General features: G+C 46.6%; 1 protein-coding gene across 2 annotated transcripts in view; it reads right to left on the bottom strand.

Moving 5' to 3' along the window:
• The window catches only part of ITGAL (integrin subunit alpha L), a 49,751-nt gene extending 48,783 nt beyond the window's left edge, over window positions 1-968 (bottom strand). For both annotated transcript variants that reach the window (XM_024233966.2, XM_054534861.1), the window contains exon 1: window positions 760-968. In XM_024233966.2, coding sequence (XP_024089734.1) covers window positions 760-820 — 61 coding nt within the window. In that variant the 5' untranslated portion in view covers window positions 821-968. The remainder of the gene's footprint in view (window positions 1-759) is intronic.
• Window positions 969-23,498: the final 22,530 nt, after the last annotated feature.

Below are 23,498 nucleotides of genomic sequence, written 5' to 3'. Positions count from 1 at the left end.
CCCAGCTGTCCTTTTCGCCCTGCTTTCTCTCCCGGCATGGAGTTTAGTTCAGAGCATCCTAGAATGTCATGGAGGCCGGGCCTTCATTTGTTTAGATGAAGCGTGTGGGGCTGGAAAGGGGAAAGGACTTGCCTAAAATGAGCAGAGGTGGCCCCAGAACCCAGCACCCTTCTCCCAGCTCTAGCTACTCATTAACTATCTGCCTTTTGTTTGTTTGTTGTTTAAGAGACAGGGTCTTGCTCTGTCACCCAGGCTGGAGTGCATTGGCACGAGCTTGGCTCACTGCAACCTCTGCCTCCTGGAATCAAATGATTCTCATGCCTCAGCCTCCCGAGTAGCTGGGATTACAGGCCTGTGCCACCACGCCCAGCTAATTTTATTGTATATTTAGTAGAGACGAGGTTTTGCCATGTTGGCCAGTCTGTCTTAAATTCCTGACCTCAAGTAATCTGCCCACTTTAGCCTCCTAAAGTGCTGGGATTACAGGCTTGAGCCACCGCACCTGGCCCCATCTGCCTTTTTAAAGAACCCACTGCCCCTTCTTATGCTCCCTTCTCTGTCTTTGCCTCTACCCCTTGCTTATTTGTTTCTTTTATTTCCCCACTCCCCCCTTTCTCCTTCCAAGATCCCTGGGCCCCACATCCCCAAGGCCAATCCCACTTTTAGGGGGCAGCTCCTTGTTTACTCCAGCTCCACCAAGCCCTGCGGTTTCTCTGGTCACAGACACATGTCCCTTCCCCTGCCTCCTCCCTTGCCTACCAAAGAAAAAGAACCCAGACAGCAGCGCCATGGCCATCACGGTGATGCAGGAATCCTTCATCCTTCCAGCACTCGAGGGACCTGTGGCCCCAGGGGCAGCGTCAGGAGGCCCGTGGGATTTGCTGGCAACCTAGACAGGGTGAAAGAGGAAAATGATCATGCCCTTCGGCCTCTTACAGTGGTACTTTCTCACAGAGGCACCAGGCTGGTGACACTGGCAGGCGGGGAGGGAGGCGTGCCTGCAGGAGTTGTGAAACCACAGGGGTTCAGGGAGGAAGTGTAAGCAAGTTAGAGACATTTCCTGTGCCTGCTTGCATTTTCACATCATCCAAAAGCTGACAGCATGGCAGGGAGATGACTGTCTCCACTGCTGTCATGGTTTCTCACTAACATCCCAACTAAGGGCTCTGTAAAGCTCAGCAGAGGACTGGTCCAATAAATAGTGGCAAAATTACAATGGAATGCTATGCAGCAGTGAGAAAGAATGAGGGAAGGAAAAATAAAATAGGGGGAGAAAGTGATAGCTTTCTCTTGACCTTGAAAGATGTACATGAACTACTATTAAAGAAAAGACCAGATTACAGAACAGTGTATTTAACCCATTTTGGTTCTAAAATGTAAAATCTAAAGAATTGGAGGCTGGGTGCAGTGGCTCACTGGCTGTAATTCCAGCCCTTTAGGGCTTCAGGAGGCGGAGGTAAGAGCATCTCTTGAAGCCAGGAATCAATACCAGCCTGGGCGACAAAGTGAAACTTTGCCTTTAAAAAAAAAAATTGGAGAAAATATTTGCAAATCATATCTCTAATAAGGGATTTGTTTCCAGAATATATTTTTTAAAACTCTTATAATTCAACAATAAAAAGACAAATAACCAGTTTTTTTTGTTTTGTTTTAAATTTTTTGAGACAAGGTTTTGCTCTGTCACCCAAGCGAGAGTGCAGTGGCGCGATCACAGCTCAGTGCAACCTTGAACTCCCAGAATCAAGCGATCCTCCCACCTCTGCTCCTAAGTAGCTGAAACCACAGGTGCATGCCACCATGCCTGGCTAATTTTTCTTTTTTGAGATGGTTTTTCACTATGTTGCCCAGGCTGATCTTGAACACCTACGCTCAAGTAATCCTCCTGCCTTGGCCTCCCAAAGTGCTGGGATTACAGGTGTGAGCCACTGTGCCCAGTTTATTTTTATTTATTTATTTTAGGCTAGTCAAGTGAAGCAGAGGGAGTGGAGAAGGAACAAAGATATTGGTAACTGGTTGTGCTCAATTAGTTTTAAACGGCCTGGTGTGGTGGCTCACGCCTCTAATCCCAGCCCTGTGGGAAGCCGAGGCGGGTGGATCACCTGAGGTCAGGAGTTCGAGACCAGCCTGGCCAACATGGTGAAACCCCCATCCCTACCAAAAATACAAAAATTAGCCAGGCGTGGTGGCACATGCCTGTAATCCCAGCTACTTGAGAGGCTGAGGCAGAAGAATTGCTTGAACCCAGGAGATGGAGGTTGTAGTGAGCCAAGATCTCACCATTGCATTCCAGCCTGGGCGACAGAGTGAGACTCTGTCTCAAAAAAAAATTAGTTTTAAACACCACTGCACTCAGACCAACCTACCTAAGTTTCTAAATGAGCAAACAGGTTGAGTAGACATTTCTCCAGTGACATATAAATGGCCAACATGCACATGAAATGATACTTAACATTATTAGTCATTAGAGAAATGCAAATCAAAACCACAGTGAGATACCCTTTACACCTACTTTGATGGTTAGCGTTTAAAGCAAAGGAAATAAGAGTTAGTGAAGATGTGAAGAAATTGGAAGCCTGGTACACATTGCTGGCAGAAATGTAAAATGGTGTGACTGCTGGGCAAAACACTTTGATGGTTCTTTTTTTTTTTTGAGAGAGGGTCTCACTCTTGCCTAGGCTGGAATGGTGTGATCTCGGCCCACTGCAGCCTCAACCTCATGGGCTCGAGTCATTCTCCCACCTCAGCCTCCTGAGTAGCTGGAACTACAGGTGCAGGCCACCATACCTGACTACTTTTTTATTTTTTGTAGACATGGGGGTCTCTCTACCTTGCCCAGGCTGGTCTTGAATTTCTGAGCTCAAATGATTTGCCCGCCTCAGCCTCCCAAAGTGTTGGGAGTGCAAACGTGAGCCACCGCACCTAGCCCAACAGTTCTTTAAAACAGTTAAATATAGGCCAGGTGTGGTGGCTCATCCCTGTAATCCCTGCACTTTGGGAGGCTGAGGTGAGAATTCCTGAGGTCAGGAGTTCGAGACCAGCCTGGGCAACATGGCAAAACCCCATCTCTACTAAAAGTACAAAAATTATATGGGTGTGGTGGTGCGTCCTGTAGTCCCAGCTACTCGAGAGGCTGAGGCAGGAGAATTGCTTGAACCTGGGAGGCAGAGGTTGCAGTAAACTGAGATCACACCACTGTACTCCAGCCTGGGCAACAGAGTGAGACTCCGTCTCAGGAAACAAAAACAAAACGTTAAACATAGAGTTACTATATGACCCAGAAGTTCTCCTCCTAGGTATATACCCAAAAGAATTGAAATCATATGTTCATACAAAAACTTATACATGTATGCTCATAGCAGTATGAATAATGACTCATACTAGCCCCAAAGTGGAAATAGCCTACATGTCTATCAGCTGACAAATGGATTAAAAAAAATAGGGTATAGCCATGCAATGTAATATTATTTGCCTGTAAAAAAGAATCAGGCTGGTGATTCACGCCTGTAATCCCAGCACTTTGGGAGGCCAAGGCAGGCAAATCAGCTGAAGTCAGGAGTTCGAGACCAGCCTGGCCAACATGGTGAAACCCTGTCTCTACTAAAAATACAAAAACTAGCCGGGTATGGTGGCGCACACCTGTAATTCCAGCTACTCAGGAGGCTGAGGCCGGAAAATCTCTTGAACCCGGGAGACAGAGGTTGCAGTGAGCAGAGATCGTGCCACTGCACTCCTGCCTGGGTGACGGAGTGAGACTCCATCTCAAAAAAAAAAAAAAAATAGAGTACTGGTAAATGCTACAATATGAGTAAGCCTTGAAAATATGCTTAGTGAAAGAAGCCAGCAAAAAAAAAAAGTCACGTATGGTCTGACTCCGTTAAGTGAAATATCCAGAACGCAAATCTAGAGAGACAGAAAGCAGGTTGGTGCTTGCAGGGGAAATGGAGGCTAGGGAGCGAGTACTAATGGGCATAGGGTTTCATTTTAGGTGATGAAATGTTCTGGAAATAGACTGTGGTTATGATTGCACAATTTTGTGAATCTATTTAAAAATCACTGAATTCTATACTTTTTTTTTTTAATTTTTGAGACAAGATCTTTTTCTGTCACCCAGGCTGGAGTGCAGTGGTGCAATCATGGCTCACTGCAGCCTTGACTTCCCTGGCTCAAGCAATCCTCCCACCTCAGTCTCCCAAGTAGCTGGAACTACAGGTGTGTGCCACCATGCCCAGCTAATTTTTGTATTTTTTGTAGAGACAGGGTTTCACTATGCTGTCTAGGCAGGTCTCAAACTCCTGGGCTCAACTGATCCTCTCTCCTTAGCCTCCCAAAGTGCTGGGATTACAGCCCTGTGCCTGGTGAATTGTATACCTTAGAATGGTGAGTTTTATGGTATGTGAATTGTATCTCAATAAAAAGTAAACATGAAATTATATATGTATGTTTAACAAATATATATTTGTTAAATTGGAAAGGATATACAACCATACTTTAAACAGTGGTTAGTTCTGTAAAATGAGGTTTATACATTTCTATATGGTCTGCATTTTTTTTTTTACAATGAGGATGTATAACTTTACCATTTAAAAAAATTAGGCATGGTGGTTCACACCTGTAATCCCAGCACTTTGGGAGGCCGAGGCGGGCAGAACCCCTGAGGTCAGGAGTTCAAGACCAGTCTGGCCAACATGGTGAAACTCCACCTCTACTAAAAATACAAAAATTAGCTGGGCATGGTGGTGCACGCCTGTAATCCCAGCTACTTGGGAGGCTGAGACAGGAGAATAGCTTGAACCCAGGAGGCAGAGGTTGCAGTGAGACGAGATCGCGCCATTGCACTCCAGCCTAGGCAACAGAGCAAGACTCCATCTCAAAAAAAATAAAAATAAAAATAGGCTGGGCACCACGGCTCATGCCTGTAATCCCAGCACTTTGGGAGGCTGTGGTGGGTGGATCACCTGAGATTGGGAGTTCAAGACCAGCCTGACCAACATGGAGAAACCCCATCTCTACTAAAAATACAAAATTAGTCGGGCGTGGTGGCACATGCCTGTAATCCCAGCTACTCGGGAGGCTGAGGCAAGAGAATTGCTTGAACCCAGGAGGTGGAGGTTATGGGGAGCCGAGATCACACCATTGCACTCCAGTCTGGGCAACAGGAGCAAAACTGTCTCAAAATAAAAAAAAAAATTAAACTACCATTAAAAAACAAAAAATACTGGCCATGCATGGTCGCTTACACTTGTAATCCCAGCCCTTTGGGAGGTCAAAGTGGGCGGATTGCTTGAGCTCAGGAGTTTGAGACCAGCCTGGGCAACTTAGCAAGACCCTTGTATCCACTAAAAATAAAAACAAAAAATTAGCCAAGTGTGCTGGTGCACGCCCGTAGTCCTAGCTACTCGGGAAACTGAGGTAGGACGATCACTTGAGTCCAGGAGGTAGAGGCTGCAGTGAGCTGTGATCAGGCCACTGCCCTGCAGCCTGGGTGACAGAGTGATACCCTATCTTTATACACAAACAAACAAACAAACAAACCAAAACATAAAAATATTTAAAGCAGAGTGAAGGAACTGTATTCGTTTACAAGAAATTGGGAAGGATTTTCAGATTCTCCCTGTGCTGTGAAGAAATCCCGTTCAACCTGGAAAGATGTCACTGCCCTGAGGAAGCCTTTTTCAGACGGATTATCTATCATCTGTACTGCCAGGCGGCTGGAACAGGACAAGCTGGCTTGTGGTAACTAGAAGGTATTAGATAGTCTTTTGAAAATTCAGTTAAGATCAGATAATTCAGGCTGATTTCTTTGATTCTCTGTAGAGCAGTTCCAACCAAATTCTTTTGTTTTGCTCTGAAATTACAAAAAGAGTATAAATTTTTAAATTCAAACACTATGGAATGTGTAAGGAAGGATAAGCATTGTTTTTTTTTTTTGAGACGGAGTCTTGCTCTGTCGCCCAGGCTGGAGTGCAGTGGTGTGATCTCAGCTCACTGCAAGCTCCGCCTCCCGGGTTCACACCATTCTCCTGCCTCAGCCTCCCGAGTAGCTGGGACTACAGGCGCCTGCCACCATGCCCAGCTAATTTTTTTGTATTTTTAGTAGAGACGGGGTTTCACCGTGTTAGCCAGGATGGTCTCGATCTCCTGACCCTGTGATCTGCCCACCTTGGCCTCCCCAAATGCTGGAATTACAGGCGTGAGCCACCACGCCCGGCCCCAAGCATTGTTTTAATGTCCACCACCCATCCCTAAATCCCAGGAGGAATCATTGTTAACAATTGAAGCCATATATTTTTCATGAATAAAAAAAACTTGGGCCAGGCACTGTGGTTCACGCCTGTAATCCCAACACTTTTGGAGGCGGAGGTGGGCGGCTCACCTGAGGTCAGGAGTTCGAGACCAGCCTGGCCAACACGGTGAAACTCTGTCTCTACTAAAAATACAAAAATTAGCCAGGCATTGTGGCACGTGCCTATAATCCCAGCTACTCAGGAGGCTGAGGCAGGAGAATCACATGAACCTGGGAGGCACAGATTTCAGTGAGCCAAGATCAAGCCACTGCACTCTAGCTTGAACAACAGCAGGAGATTCTGTCTAAAAAAAAAAGAAAGAAAGAAAGAAAAGAAAAAAATTTAGTTCTATTAGTTAACCATACAAGTTTGACCTGCTTGGAAAAACTGTAATTATCTCACCACAGAACATCTAACTGAGAATTAATGGCTAAGTCAGCCATCTCCTGTGTGAAGGTTTTCCCTCAGGCCATCTTCAAAATTTAGACTTGAATTAGGGTTTAAGTTTCAGCAGGCAAGCTTATATGTATTTATCATATTATGTTTTCAGATTTAAAATAAATAAGGCTGGGCATGGTGACTCATGCCTGTAATCCCAACACATTGGGAGGTAGATCACTTGAGGTCAGGTGTTCGAGACCAGCCTGGACAACATGGTAAAACCCTGTCTCTACTAAAAATACAAAAATTAGCTGGGCATGGTGGCACACACTTGTAATCCCAGCTACTCGGGAGGCTGAGGCACAAGAATCGCTTGAACCTGGGAGGCGGAGATTATAGTGAGCCAAGATCGCGTCACTGCACTCCAGCCTGGATAACAGAGTGGGACTCCGTCCCAAGAAAGAAAAAAAGAAAGAAAGAAAGAGAGAGAGAGAAAGAAAGAAAAGAAAGAAAGATGGAAAGACAGAGAGAGACAGAGAAAGGAAGAAAGAAAGAAAAAGAGAAAAGAAAGAAAGAAAGATGAAAGGAAGGAAGGAAGGAAAAGAAAGAAAGACAAAGTAGAATGGCAGTTGCTAGGGGCTGGGAGGATCAGGAAACAGTGGGTGGGGTGGGGGTGAGGAAAGGCAGATCATGTCACTTTCTTGTTCAGAACCCTCCAGTGTAGCCAGGGGCAGTGGCTCACACCTGTAACCCCAGCACTTTGGGAGGCCGAGGTGGGAGGAGCACCTCAGGCCAGGAATTTGAGACCAGCCTGGGCAACATAGTGAGATCTCCATCTCTACAATTGAAAGGAAAAATTATAAAAAAGGAAAAAAAAAACCTCCAGTGGCTCCATGTTTCACTCAAAATACAAGCCAAAGTTCTCACTGTGGCCTACAGAGCATTAACCCACCAGAGATCTCGTTCCCTCTCTGACTTCATGGCCCTCTGGCCCTCTCCTCGCCAGTCACGCTGCTGCCCTGGACTGTGATCATTCCAGCATGCCTGTTCTCTTCTTTGAATGCCCTTTCCCAAGAAAGCCTCACATGGCCAGGCTCGGTGGCTGATGCCTGCAATCCCAGCACTTTGGGAGGCCAAGGTGGGCGGATCACAAGGTCAGGAGATCGAGACCATCTTGGCCAACATGATGAAACCCTGTCTCTACTAAAAATACAAAAATTAGCTGGGCATGACGGTGCTTGCCTGTAATCCCAGCTCCTCGGGAGGCTGAGGCAGGAGAATTGCTTGAACCCAGGAGGTGGAGGTTGCAGTGAGCCGAGACTGCACCACTGCACTCCAGCCTGGTGACAATGCTAGACTCTGTCTCAAAAAAAAAAAAAAAAAAAAAAAAAAACCTCATACATGGCTTGTACCCTCGTGTCCTTTCAATCTCTGCTTGAATGTCAGCTTCTCCTTTACATTTATAGCCTCCTCCTGTACTATCTATTTTTTTTTATATATATGGAGTCTCGCTCTTATGCCCAAGCTGGAGTACAGTGAAATGATCTTGGCTCACTGCCACCTCCATCTCCGGAGTTCAAGCGATTCTCCTACTTCAGCCTCCTGAGCAGCTGAGATTACAGGTGCACACCACCACGCCTGGCTAATTTTTGTATTTTTAGTAGAGACAGGGTTTCACCATGTTGCCCAGGTTGGTCTCGAACTCCTGACCTCAGGTGATCCGCTCGCCTTGGCCTCCCAAAGTGCTGGGACTATAGGCCTGAGCCACTGCGCCTGGCCCTATACGATCTAATTTACTTTGTTATCCAGTTTATTGTCCATTTTTCCTACTAGAATGTAAACTCCACAGAGGAAGTATTGTTATTATTTGTTTTTCTTCACTGTTCTATCCCCAGGACCTAAAACAGTGCCTGAAGCATAGTAGATGCTTAGTAAATATTACTGAATGGGTAAATGTTTGGGGTTGCCCCTGCCCCTAAGGAGAGTTAAGAGGCTTTTGCTTTTGCTGGGCACAGTGGCTCACCCCTGTAATCCCAGCACTTTGGGAGGCTGAGGCAGGCAGATCATGAGGTCAGGAGTTCAAGACCAGCCTGGCCAACATGGTAAAACTCCATCTCTATTAAAAAGACAAAAATTAGCCTGGCGTGGTGGCGGGCGCCTGTAATCCCAGCTACTCAGGAGGCTGAGGCAGGAGAATCACTTGAACCCAGCAGTCTGAGGGTGCAGTGAGCAGAGATCACGCCACTGCACTCCAGCCTGGGCAACAGAGCAAGACTGTGTCTCAAAAAAAAAAAGAGCCTTTTGCTCTTGAAGGTCTAGATTCTTAGAAGCAAAGAGCTGTATTGTCCAAAAGGGATGGGCTGAAGGGGTTGAATGAAGAGGGTTAGGCCAGGCATGGTGGCTCACGCCTGTAATCCCAGCACTTTGGGAGGCTGAGGTGGGCGGATCACCTGAGGTCAGGAGTTCAAGACCAGCCTGGCCTACATAGCAAAACCCCGTCTCTACTAAAAAATATATATATAAATTAGTTGGGTATGATGCTGCGTGGCTGTAATTCCAGCTACTGGGAAGGCTGGGGCAAGAGAATCATTTGAACCAGGAAGCGGAGGTTGCAGTGAACAGAGATTGCGCCACTGCACTCCAGCCTGGGCGACGGAGCAAGACTCCATCTGCCCCCCCCGCCCAAAAAAAAAAAGAAAAACAAGAGGGCTAAATTCCCAGAGACTGGGCCTTGAAGAATGCTTCTGGTCCTGCAAGTGAGGGCGATCAATGTCTGTGACTCTCTGTGCTGGAAGAGGCAGTCCTGGAGGGTGATGTGTGGAGGTCTGGAGACAGAATCCCAAACCCCTGGATTTAGAGGCTGCAAGGTGGGTTCCAATGTCCAATCTGGGCATGAAGATATGAAATCCCTTGAGTAGAACCATTGCTTTAGAATGAAACAGGCAGCTTGGACAATGAGCATCCCCATAGCCACCAAGACAGTGAAAACCAAAAACCCTCCATCTAATTTTTGAAATACATAAACCTCCCAGGACTCTTTAAAGCCAGATTTAGGCTGGGTGTGGTGGCTCACACCTGTAATCCCAGCACTTTGGGAGGCTGAGGTGGGAGGATCACTTGAGCCCAGGAGTTCAACACCAGCCTGGGCAACACGGTGAGACCTCATCTCTATTTTTAAAAATTAAATGAAATTAAAAACTAAAAGCCAGATTTGTTTATGTATCATCTACACTCATTAACATTCACCCTTTAAAAGAGTATAGTTCATGAGTTTTGACAAATATATACTGTTGATTAACCACTATGACAATCAAGATATAGAATATTTCCATCACACTCAAATGCCCCTTTTTTACTACTTAGTAGTAAATTTCTTCCATTTACCCCAACTCCCTGACAACTATTGATCTGTCTCTGTTCCTACAGTTTTGCTTTTTCAGAATAGCCTAAAAAGGAATCATGTAGGGTCTTAGTCTGTTTTGTGCTGCTCTGACAGAATACCTGAGACTGGGTAATTCATAAAGAACAGAGATTTATTATTTGGCTTATGGTTCTGGAGGCTGGGAATTCCAAGGCTGAAGGACCTGCATCTGGTGAGGGCCTTCTTGCTGTGTCATCCCACAGTAGAAGGTATCACATCACATCTTTTGAAGGAGACAGCATTCCAAAAAAAAAAACCAACAAAACAAAAAACAAAAAAACAAGAGATTGAACTCATAGCATTAAGTCCCTTTTTTTTTTTTTTTTTTTTTGAGATGGAGTCTTGCTCTGTAGCCCAGGCTGGAGTGCAGTGGTAGGATCTTGGCTCACTGCAACCTCCGCCTCCCAGGTTCAAGCAGTTCTCTGTCTCAGCCTTCCACCAGTCCCTTTATAACCAGCATTAATCTATTTAGGGAGGCAGAGCCCCCATGACCTAAATACCTCCCATTAGGCCCCACCTCCCAACACTGTTGCATTGGGGATTCTTTTTTTAACATATGCTTTTGGGGGACACCTTCAAACCGTGGCGTATAGGCTGTAGCCTTTTGTGCCTGGTTTCATTCACTCAGCGTGATGCTATTGAAATTCATCCATGTTGTTGCATTTTTATTTTTTTGAGACAGAGTTTTGCTCTTGTTGCTCAGGCTGGAGTGGAATGGCGTGGTCTTGGCTCACTGCAAGTTCTACCTCCTGGGTTCAAGTGATTCTTCTGCCTCAGCCTCCCAAGTAGCTGAAATTACAGGCACCCGCCACCACGCCCAGCTAATTTTTGTGTTTTTAGGAGAGATAGGGTTTCACCATGTTGGCCAGGCTGGTCTCGAACTCCTGATCTCAGGTGATCTGCCCGCCTCGGCCTCCCAGAGTGCTGGGATTACAGGCAAGAGCCACTGCACCTAGCTGTTGTTGCAGTTTTATAAAAAAAGTTTTATTTCAAATTTTGTGGGAATGTAATAGGTATATATATTTATGGGGTACATGAGATGTTTTGACACAGGTATGCAATGTGAAATAATCACATCATGGAGAATGGGATATCCATCCCTTCAAGCATTTATGCTTTATGTTTTAAACAATCCAATTACACTCTTAGTTATATTGAAATGTACAGTTAAGTTATTACAGACTATAGTCACCCTGTTGTGTTAGCAAATAGTGGGTCTTGTTCATTCTTCTTTTTTTTTTTTTTATTTTGACAGGGTGACAGGATCTTGCTCCATCACCTAGGCTGGAGTGCAGTGGCACAATCTTGATTCACTGCAACCTCCTCCTCCTGGATTTAAGCGATTCTCCTGTCTCAGCCTCCCATATAGCTGGGATTACAGGCATCTGCCACCATGCCCAGCTAATTTTTGTATTTTTAGTAGGGATAGAGATTCATTATGTTGGCCAGACTGGTCTGAAACACCTGACCCCAAGTGATCCACCCGCCTTGGCCTCCCAAAGTGCTGGGATTACAGGCATGAGCCACCACGCCTGGCCTGAACCACATTTTCTTTATCCATTCATCTGATGATAAACATTTAAGTTCCTTCCAAATCATAGCTATTGGAAACAGTGCTGCAACAAACATGTGAGTTCACATAACTCTTTGATAGGCTGATCGTCTTTTTTTTTTTTTTTGAGATGGAGTCTCCCTCTGTCACCCAGGCTGGAGTGCAATGGCCCAATCTCAGCCCACTGCAACCTCTGCCTCCTGGATTCAAGTGATTCTCCTGCCTCAACCTTAAGTGATCTGCCTGCCTCGGTCTCCCAGCGTGCTGGGATTACAGGTGTAAGCCACCGCGACTGGCCCTGATTGTCTTTCTTTTGGGTATATGCTCAGTATGAGATTGCTGAATCATATGGTAGCTCTATTTTTAGTTTTTGAGGACCTCCAAACTGTTCTCCATAGTGGTTCTACTAATTTACATTCCTGTCTCTACTAAAAATACAAAAATACAAAAAAAAAAAAAAAAAAATTCACCAGGCATGGTGGCTCAAGCCTGTAGTCCCAGCTACTTGGGAGGCTGAGGCATGGGTTCAAGTAGAGACATGGTTTCACCATGTTGGTCAGGCTGGTCTCGAACTCCTGACCTCAGGTGATCCGCCCGCCTTGGCCTCCCAAAGTGCTGGGATTACAGGCATGAGCCACCACGCCAGGCCAAACATGCTTATTATAGATTCTTTTTTTTTTTGAAAGAACAAAACATCTACAGCTCTGCAAAGCTGGTGGGACCTACTGTTTACCTTAATTCTGACTTGAACTGGAAGCATTTTAAGAAATCTTCTCATTGCTTTTCTAACAAACTCCAGCTTATTTTGCCTTTGTTGCTACTTCTAGCTAGATTTCAAACTTGCCTGTGGACTTGATAATGCAAATTGCAATTAATTATTTCTGGAGTCATGGGAACATACAGCATAGAGGGTACGTGGGGCCCCCAGGTGCTGAATCTAGACATCTGTGGGGTCTCCTGTGTTCAGCAGCTGTTGATCTAATGTCGACGTTGACCATCGGGGGAACGGTTTAAGAGTACCAGGCAAAGGGCAAACTGTAGATCGATCGTTATACTGTTATTAGAAGAGAAGTGACATACTTTATATATGTTTATATTAGCAAGGTCTGTTTTTAATACCATATACTTTATATTCTATGCATTTATATTTCTAATAATATGGTTATCACTGATTCATGTAGAGACTTTTAGAATTTATTAAATCCTTGACCTTGTGCATTATAGCATTCCATTAGCAACAGTTGCGCCCCCTCCTCTTCCCCTTCCTCTTTATTTATTTATTTAATTTTTTTTTTTTTTTGAGATGGAGTCTCGCTCTGCCACCCAGGCTGGAGTGCAGTGGCATAATCTCGGCTCACTGCAACCTCTGCCTCCCAGGTTCAAGCAATTCCCCTGCCTCAGCCGCCTGAGTAGCTGGGATTACAGGTGCACACCACCACACCCAGCTAATTTTTGTATTTTTAGTAAAGACGGGGTTTCACCATGTTGGTCAGGCTGGTCTTGAACTCCTGACCTCGTGATCCACCCGCCTCGGCCTCCCAAAGTGCTGGGATTACAGGTGTGAGCCACCGCACCCGGCAACCCCTTCTCTTTTTAAGCTGTTTTATGCAAAAGATCTAGAAGTCCTTGATTTATTTTTTAATTTTTTAAAGTCCTTGATTTATTTTTATTGTTCTTTCCATAGGTAGAAGAGAAAGTTGATTGGTTGGTTGGTTTTTAATTATGCCATTAAACTAAACATTTCTATTAAATTACCTTAAGAAAAATAAAAAAGAACAGCAATAACTTGCAGAGCTGCCTCCATTCCTCATGGCCCCTCTAGTCCCAGTCCACATACTTTCCTACTGAACCTTTTTCTCTTTTGGCTTTTACTTATTTTTTTATTTTTATTTCAAGACAGAGTCTCACTCTGTCACCCAGGCTGGACTGCAGTAGCATGATCTCAGGTCACTACAAACTCCGCCTCCTGGTTTCAAGCGATTCCCCTGCCTTAGCCTCCCGAGTAGCGCACACCACCATGCCCGGTTAATGTTTTGTATTTGTAGTAGAGACGGGGTTTCACCATGTTGTCCAGGCTGGTCTCAAACTCCTGACAGGTGATCCACCTGCCTTGGCCTCCCAAAGTGCTGGGATCGCCACCATGCCTGGCCTCTTATGGCTTTTAAATGAATAAAATGAATAAAATCTTGGATAAGCCTGGGCAACATGGCAAAACCCCTTCTCTACGAAGAAAAAAATTTTTGAATTAGGTGGCTGTGGTGGCATGTGCCTGTGGTCCAGCTACCCAGGAGGCTGAAGTGGGAGGATCTCCTGAGTCTGCGGTGGTCGAGGCTGCGGTGAGCCGAAATAGCGCCACTGCACCCCCACTGAGTGACAGAATGAGACCTTGCCTCAAAAAAAGAAAAAAGTAGAGTAAGCTGGGGTGTGGCAGCGGGAGGCTGCTGGGCACACTTGGGACAAATGGGCCACGGATACGGAGCCGGCAGCAGGGCTCGGGCTGGAGAAGTAGGCTAGGGCTTCCCTGCCCACGCTAGTCCTCCAGGCCTGGCTGCCTCCAGTCCCTGGAGGGCTCGGTGCTAAAGGTCTGTCTGCAACTTCACAGAGGCCTTGCTGGGGAAGGCGCTGCCTCACTGACAGCTCCTGCTCTCTCCGCCAGCCTGGCTCCCCACCCACCACTTCCTCCTGGGTGCGTGACAAAGGCCACTTCGGTTAGGATGGCTCTGACAGATGTTTGTGGGTCACCACACTGCTCCTTCCCCTTCTTCCCACCTGCCAAGAGGTTAAGGGGAGGCTGCGCCTCAGGGGAGCGGTTTCTAAGGTCGTGGTGGGGGCTTATGATGGGTGGAGCTTGGAGGCCACCATCATATTCCAAGGCCCTTGCGATCTCTTGGTAGGTGGGTGTGGGCATTCCGAAGTTCTAGAAACTCAAAGCCGGGCACAGTGGCTCATGCCTGCAGTCCCAGCACTTTGGGAGGCTGAGGCGCGTGGACCATTTGAGGTCAAGAGTTCAAGACCAGCCCGACTGACATGATGAAACCCCGTCTCTACTAAAAATACAAAAAAATTAGCCAGGTGTGGTGGCGGGCACCTATAGTCCCAGCGACTCGGGAGGCTGAGGCAGGAGAATTGCTTGAATCCGGGAGGCAGAGGTTGCCGTGAGCTGAGATCGTGTCACTGCAATACAGCCTCGGTGACAGAGCAAAACTCCATCTCAAATAAATAAATAAATAAGTAAATAAAAACTAAAGTTCTAGAAACTCAACCTGGATTTTCTGAGGAAGGGCTGAGCTGAATGCACTACAGGTAGGATTTTGGAAGGATGGCTTCCCTTGGGGGTGTTCATATGCAGTCCATAGGATCTGTTGTCACTGGGTGAGCTCACTCCAGGGGCTTCATTTCCAGCCTCTAAGTGGATGGTTGATGTGTGTGTGTGTGTGTGTGTGTGCGTGTGTGTGTATGTGTGTGTGTTTGCAAACGAGCATATAGTTGAGGGCCAGAGACCTGGGAACCAGATATGGGCAACACTCTCTTGCCTTTAATGTTGGTAAATGGGCTGGGCACGGTGGCTCACACCTGTAATCCCAGCACTTTGAGAGGCTAAGAAAGGCGAATCACCTAGGCCAAAAGTTCGAGACCAGCCTGGCCAATATGGTTAAACCCTGTCTCTACTAAAAATACAAAATTAGCTCGGCGTGGTGGCTGGTGCCTGTAATCCCAGCTTCTCAGGAGGCTGAGGCATGAGAATCACTTGAGCCCAGGAGGTGGAGGTTGCAGTGAGCAGAGATCACTTGACTGCATTCCAGCCTGGGCAACAGAGCAAGGCTCTGTCTCAAAACAAAAAACAAAAAACAAACAAATAATGTGGATGAAGGTATTCCTCTCTCTGGGCCTCGGGCCTCCTTCTGTATATATATAGCTCACACCTCTACAGAACTCACCAACCTGTGAGTTCAAATAGCATCATATTAACTTTCACATACCCATGCTGTGGACTCATTGCCCCCATCTGCCAGTCCAGGCTCCCTAGCTTCCTGCAAACCCGAGTTCTTGCAGAAAGCCTCCAGCGCTATCTCACTGGTACTCCACTCCTCTCCCTGGAGTGTGAGCTGCTCCAGGCTTTTGCCCCTTGGCTGCTGTTCTATAGTCCGACCTCAGACACAGCCATTCCCCTTGCTTTTGGCCCTGAGCTCTGGACGTGCCAGGGCTGAAGGAGCTGTGGCAGAGCTGGGGAGAAGGGCTCTCTCTGCTTTGCATCAGGCAGAAGGTGTCCCAAAGCTATTGCTTGGGCTCCAGGGTGTACGGGCTAGTGAAGTAGCTCTTCCCATCTTGTTTCTTTGTTTGTTTGTTTGTTTTGAGACGGAGTCTTGCTCTGTCACCCAGGCTGGAGTGCAGTGGTGCGATATCAGTTCACTGCAACCTCAGCCTCCCAGGTTCAAGCAATTCTCCTGTCTCGGCCTCCCGAGTAGCTGGGACTACAGTCATGTGACACCACGCCCTCTAATTTTTGTATTTTCAGTAGAAACAGGGTTTCACCATGTTGGTCACGCTGGCCTTGAACTCCTGACATCAAGTGATCCGCCTGCCTCGGCCTCCCAAAGTGCTAGGATTACAGGCATGAGCCACCTTGCCCGGCCAGCTCTTTCAGTTTTTACCGATTCTTCTTTCTCTCTCCCTCTGCCTCTTGAACCCAGATTTATATTCAGGGAGGCTGAGCCAGAAACACACTTGAATAATAGCCACCATGCCACAGGCAGTGTCACTCCCCAAGGATGACTAAGACTTTGTTCCTTGGCCGGGTGCAGTGGCTCATGTCTGTATTCCCAGGGCTTTGGGAGGCCAAGGTGGGATGGCTTGAAGCCAGGAGCTCAAGACCAGCTTGGGGGCAATGTAGTGAGTCCCCATTTCTACAAAAAATAAAAATATTAGCCAGGCATGGTGGCACACATCTGTAGTCCCAGCAACTCAGGAGGCTGAGATGAGAGGATCCCTTGAGCCCCAGAGCTTGAGGCTGCAGTGAGTGGTGATCCAGCCTGGGCTGAACAGAGCAAGAACCCATCTCAAAAAAAAAAAAAAAAAAAAAAAAAAAAGAAAAAAAGAAAGAAAGAAAAAAGAAAACAAATCAAACAGAAACAAAGTGGGGCACCTGTTACTGACTGATGTGTTTGCATGGTGTAAGGAGCTAAAGTGTTTGGGAGAATTCCTATAGCATCTTTCTAATCATCTCCAATAGCACGTCTAATAGCTGAATGATTACGAAGGCCTCCTGCTGGCTTCACTAGCTGCTGGACTCCTCTCAGTCCCTTCTGCCACTCCTCCTCCAGCTAAATATTCCTGAAGCTCACTGGGGAGCCGTGGATGACTCCCTTCAAAACCCTGGATGGCTCCCTATTATTTTGGAAGTTCTTGGCCAAAGCTCATACTGTGGCAAGTAGGAGAAGCCCCTGAGAGCTGGCTAGAACTAAAAGAATAATTTGTAGCCACACATGGCGGCATTCGCCTGCAGTCCCAGCTAATCAGGAGGCTGAGGCAGGAGGATCGCTTGAGCCCAGGAGGCTGAGGCTGCAGGGAACTATAATCATACCACTACACTCCAGCCTGGGTGACAGAGCCAGACCCTGTCTCAAAAAACAAACAAATAAACAAACAAACAATACCCCAATAATTTAAAGGCTATCAAAAAAACCCTTAGAGGAACCCAAAGACATCGGGTCTCCTGGGCGGCTGGAGGAGGCCCCCACATCCCTCCATTCTCCCTCTCTCTGCAGGCTACTTTCTCCTCTTCAACACACAGTGAAGATAACTGCCCTTCAGTGGCAACGTCAGTTCCCAACTTTGCATTTACTTAATTGAAAGACCATGGACAGCCAGGCGCAGTGGCTCATGCCTGTAATCCCAGCACTTTGGGAGGCCAAGGTGGGTGGATCATTTGAGGTTAGGAGTTTGAGACCAGCCTGGCTAACATGGTGAAACCCCGTCTCTACTAAAAATACAAAAATTAGCCAGGGGTGGTGGGCGCCTGTAGTCCCAGCTACTTGGGGGGCTGAGGCAGGAGAATCGCTTGAACCTGGGAGGCGGAGGTTGCAGTGAGCTAATATCTTGCCACTGCACTGCACTGCACTTCACTGCACTCAGCCACTGCCACTGAGACAGAGTGAGACCCTGTCTCAAAAAAAAAAAAAAAGAAAGAAAGAAAAGAATGACCATGGAGGCTAAGGTCTCAATTTCCACAGTCTTAGGTCTTAGGAGGGAGGATCTCTGATTGGCCCAGCTGGAGTCAAATGTCCATCTTGCGGTAACCTATGGTCAAAGGAACAGGGTCATATCCTACATACAAACCCAGCACTCAGCTGCCTCATCTGGCTGAGGAAGTAGTTCTTACGTGGAGGTTGTCGTGCTAGGCAGACACAACAAAATTATTTGTCACTTGTGGTAATGTTCAATCTTGTGCCATACCTTGGCCCAACCTCTCTCTTTGGCCTCACACCCTGCTTCCCTTCCTCAGTCTCTCTGATCAGCCTGTTCCCTTCGCCTGGAAAACACATCCCCCATCACCACTTGCCAAAATATCCCCAGGCCTCTAAGGCATTGGGCCAACTTCTCCAGGTCACCTTTTATGATACCTTCAACTGTCAGGCCTCTGAGCCCAAGCTAAGCCATCATACTGTGACCTGCACTGGCCTGAAGCAACTGAAGATCCACAAAATAAGTGAAAATAGCCTTAACTGATGACACTCCACCATTGTGATTTGTTTCTGCCCCACCCTAACTGATCAATGTACTTTGTAATCTCCCCGACCCTTAAGAAGGTTCTTTGTAATTCTCCCCACCCTTGAGAATGTACTTTGTGAGATCCACCCCCTGCCCGCAAAACATTGCTCCTAACTCCACCGCCTATCCCAAAACCTGTAAGAACTAATGATAATCCCACCACCCTTTGCTGACTCTCTTTTTGGACTCAGCCTGCCCGCACCCAGGTGAAATAAACAGCCTTGTTGCTCACACAAAGCCTGTTTGGTGGTTTCTTCACATGGACGCGTGAGACATCAACTAGAAGTGTAGTAATAAAACGTCAGATTTGAAAGGACTCCAAATATCATCTAATCCAACGCTCCCCTGCTTCACACAAGTCCCTTCTCTATTCCCTCCCCCTAAGTATTCAGCCAGCCCCGCTTACGCACCTTCAGACAGGATGCTCACAACTTCCCACAGAGATCCATTGCAGCTCTGCCTATAGGAAATGCTTCCCTGTGACTCCCATGCTGAGAAGTGGCTCTGACCTGTGGAAATGCCCAGGACGAGCCTGTTCCATTCCACACCTGGAAGCTCCTTCAGAAATTTGGACAGGGCTCATGTCAGTTCTTAGTCTTCTCTCTTTCTGGCTGAACATCCTTAGTTATAACTAATATTCCCCCATAAGACAAATTCCCAAGTCCTCTGATCACCCCATGGGGAATACCTGCTTCAACTTTTAGGACATCTGATGCCTCAGAATAAAAGCAAAAGGGGCTGGCCTGAGTGCAGTGGTGTTTACAGCGAATTGATCACAACCAGTTACAAATTCCTGTGTCTTTCTCCACTCCCACTGCTTCACCTGACTAGCCTAAAATCAATCAATCAATCAATCATTCAATCAATGCAAACGCATGTTCCAGGAAATCTTTTTTTTTTTTTTTTTTAATGCAGGGTCTTATTCTGTCACCCAGGCTGGAGTGCAGTGGCACAATCTTGGTTCACTACAGTGATCCTCCCACCTCAGCCTCCCAAGTAGCTGGGACCACAGGCGTGTATCACATGCCCAGCTAATTTTATTTTTTGTAGAGACAGGGGTCTAGCCATGTTGCCCAGGGTGGTCTCGAACTCCTAAGCTCAAGCAATCCTCCCACCTCAGTCTTCTAAAGTGTTGGGATTACTTGGCATGAACCACCACACGTGACCAAGGAAATCTTTTAATTAAAAAAAAGAGGAAGAAGACAAGACAAATGAAATATCCAACAATAAGTCGGTTAAATCAATTAAATATATCAATTTCATAGAATATTATCCAACCTTTAACAAAATATCGACTGGGCACGGTGGCTCATGCCTGTAATCCCAACACTTTGGGAGGCCAAAGTGAGCAGTTCGCCTGAGCCCAGGAGTTTGAAACCAGCTTCAGCAACATGACAAAACCCCATCTTTGCAAAAGATACAAAAATTAGCCGGGTATGGTGGTACATGCCTGTGGTTCCAGCTACTCGGGGAAAGGGAGGAGACCTCCCCATATATTATCTTATGCCCAATTTCTGCCTCCAAAGAAAGAAAAAGTAAAAACTAAAAGGCAGAAATGAAATCCACAAGCAGACAGCCCGGCACCACACCCTGGGCCTGGTAGTTAAAGATCAACCCCTGACCTAATCAGTTATGTTATCTATAGATTACAGACATTCTATAGAAAAGTACTGTGAAAATCCCTATCCTGTTTTGTTCCGATCTAATTACCAGTGCATGCAGCCCCCAGTCACATACCCCCTGCTTGCTCAATTGATCACGACCCTCTCACGCACACCCCCTTAGAGTTGTGAGCCCTTAAAAGGGACAGGAATTGCTCACTCGGGGAGATCGGCTCTTGAGACAGGAGTCTTGCCAATGCCCCCCGGCCAAATAAACCCCTTCCTTCTTTAACTCGGTGTCTGAGGAGTTTTGTCTGTAGCTCGTCCTGCTACAGGGAGGCTGAGGTGGGAGGATCATTTCAGCCCAGGAGGCAGAGGTTGCAGTGAGCTGAGGTCACGCCACTGCACTCCAGCCTGGGCAACAAAACCATACCCTGTCCCCAAAATAAAAAGGTAGATTTACATGTGCTAGCATAGAAAGACTGTTATGATAATGTAAGCAGAAAAAAATCAAGTTACAAAACAGTGTGTGTCACATCTTATTTATCTGTTAGGCAGGAAATCTGTTTTTTCTCAGCCTCTCACTTCCACATCTCTGCCTACTAAACATTTGTCAGGTATACTTTAAAACAAATTGGTATGAGGAACTTTGCACAGTTATTTCTAGATTTTAGAGATGTCTTATTTATAGAGCACAGAAGAGATGAGATTTTGGGAACCTTCCATGTGTGATGATATTGATATTGATATTGATACACACAGTCGTCCCTCCCATATCAATGGTGGATTGATTCCAGGAAGCCCTGCAAATAACAAGTTCTACGGATGCTCAAGTCCCTTATATAAAATGGCATAGTATTTGTATGTAATCTACACACATCATTTCTAGATTACTTATAATACCTAATACAATGTAAATGGCATGTAAATCATTGGTACACTGTATTGTTTAGAAAATAATTATAAGAAAAAAGTCTGTACATGTTCAGTGCAGAGGTAACCATTATTTCTTTTATAATCATTTTCAATGCATGATTTGTTGAATCCACAGATATGAAACTCACAGATACGAAGGGCTGGCAGTGTATATATCTCCATAATGTTTGTTTTCAAATAAAGAGCACATATTACTTTTAAAATTAAAAAAATTCATAATGGATTTGAGATAAGCTTGGCATGGTGGGAAGATAAGGCAGGAGGATTGCTTGAGCCCAGGAGTTCCAGGCTGCAGTGAACTATGATTGTGCCACTGCACTCCAGCCCGAGTGAGTGCAGCATGGGTGAGAGACTTAATCTCTTTTTTAAAAAATTAATTGGCTGGATGCAGTGGCTCACGCCTATAATCCTAGCACTTTGGGAGGCCGAGGCAGGCGGATCTCCTGAGGTCAGGAGTTTGAGACCAGCCTGGCCAACATGGCGAAACCCCGTCTCTATTAAAAATACAAAAATTAGCTGGGTGAGGTAGCAGGTTCCTGTAATCCCAGCTACTCGGGAGGCTGAGGCAGGAGAATCACTTGAACCCAGGAGGCAGAGGCTGCAGTGAGCCGAGATCATGCCATTGCACTCCAGCCTGGGCTACAGAGCAAGACTCCATCTAATAATAATAATAATAATAATAATAATAATACATTTTTGGCCAGACGTGGTAGTTCACGGCTGTAATCCCAGCACTTTGGGAGGCCGAGGCCGGCGGATCACTTGAGGTCAGGAGTTCGAGACCAACCTGGACAACATGATGAAACCCCATCTCTACTAAAAATAGTCCCAGTTACTGGGGAGACTGAGGCGGGAGAATCACTAGAACCTGGGAGGCGGAGGTTGCAGTGAGCCGAGATCGTGCCACTGCACTCCAGCCTGGGCGACAGAGCAAGACCCTGTCTCAAAAAAAATTATAATTTTTTTTTTTTTTTTGAGATGGAGTCTTGCTCTGTCGCCCAGGCTGGAGTGCAGTGGCACGATCTCATCTTACTACAACCTCTGCCTCCCGGGTTCAAGCGATTCTCCTGCCTCAGCCTCCTGAGTGGCTGGGATTACAGGCATGCACCACCATGCCCGGCTAATTTTTGTATTTTTAGTAAAGACGGGGTTTCACCTTGTTGGTCAGGCTGCTCTCGAACTCCTGACCTTGTGATCTGCCTGCCTCAGCCTCCCAAAGTTTTGGGATTACAAGCATAAGCCACCTTGCCCAGGCAAAAAATTATAATTTTTAAAAAGGATTTGCAATGCTTTGATGAGCTCTGAATGTCAGAGTGTTGCACTGTTTACTTCTTCACATTCTTTGCATTTATTCATTCAACAAACACTCTCTAAGACTTTCTTTGTACCAGACCCCATGCTGAGCCTTGGGCACATGGAGACCAGTGAAGCAGGGTTCCAGCTGTAGGAGCTCACAGGTGTCACAGAAAACCCAGAATGGTAAATGCTAGAATAGAGGAAAGACCAGGGTATGAGATCACAGAGGAGGGACTTCCTCTTGAAGATAACAGTGTTTCTTGGGCAGAGAAACAGCCATTCCAAAGGGCAATTGAGAGCCGCACTGTGTTGCCTGGGCTGGAGTGCAGTGGCCATTCACAGGTGCCATCGTAGCACACTATGGCCTTGAACTCCTGGACTCCAATGATCCTCCTGCCTCAGCCTCCCAACTAGCTGGGACTACAGGCTTGCCCCACCATGCATAGCTCTCTTGCTCTTGTGGCAAGAGATGATGCACTAGGCCTTCTCACATTTGCCCCAGATACAAAGCTGAAGCTTTCTGTCACTTGGGATGGTGGCAGCTGATGAAGGTGTGAGGGTGGTGGCCATAGGTGTCATCTCTCAAGTCTTCTGAGGCAGAACCTGCTACTGTTAAGTCCCACAGGCAAGTCCAGGGGAAGTGGGGCTTGGGAACTGAGGCCACGCCGGGCCTGGGTCAGGGTCAGGGCGAGGTCAGGGACTGGCAATGGGGGCACTCATTCAGATGCTGAGCCAAGGTAGTGCAGGCTCAGACTGTGGGAAGGACACTTCAGAGATTCCGAAACTCTTGAATTTTTTTTTTTTTTTGAGACGGAGTTTTGCTCTTGTTGCCCAGGCTGGAGTACAGTAGCATGATCTCGGCTCACTGCTGTGAGACAATTTTGTCTGTTGTGTTCACTGCTGTATCCCTGGGTCTAGCACAGTGGCTGGCACAGAGGAGGTCTTCAGTAAGTATTTGTGAATGAACCCAGGGAGTGTTGAGCATCTATAACCAGGTATCCCAGGTAATTTTTAACCATTATTTTATTTCTTACTAGAAAAAATGATGCTGGCCGCAGTGGCTCACACCTGTAACCCCAGCACTTTCGGAGGCCAAGATGGGAGGATCACCTGAGGTCGGGAGTTCGAGACCAGCCTGGCCAACATGGTGAAACCCCATCTCTACTAAAAATACAAAAAATTAGCTGGGCATGGTGGCGGGGGCCTGTAATCCCAGCTACTCAGGAGGCTGAGACAGGAGAATCGCTTGAACCTGGGGC

Source organism: Pongo abelii, chromosome 18 (assembly GCF_028885655.2).
Source record: "Pongo abelii isolate AG06213 chromosome 18, NHGRI_mPonAbe1-v2.0_pri, whole genome shotgun sequence".
Classification (NCBI taxonomy): Eukaryota; Metazoa; Chordata; class Mammalia; order Primates; family Hominidae; genus Pongo; species Pongo abelii.
The sequence above is the reverse complement of the archived record's forward strand: the minus strand, read 5'-3'. Positions and strand labels throughout refer to the sequence as shown.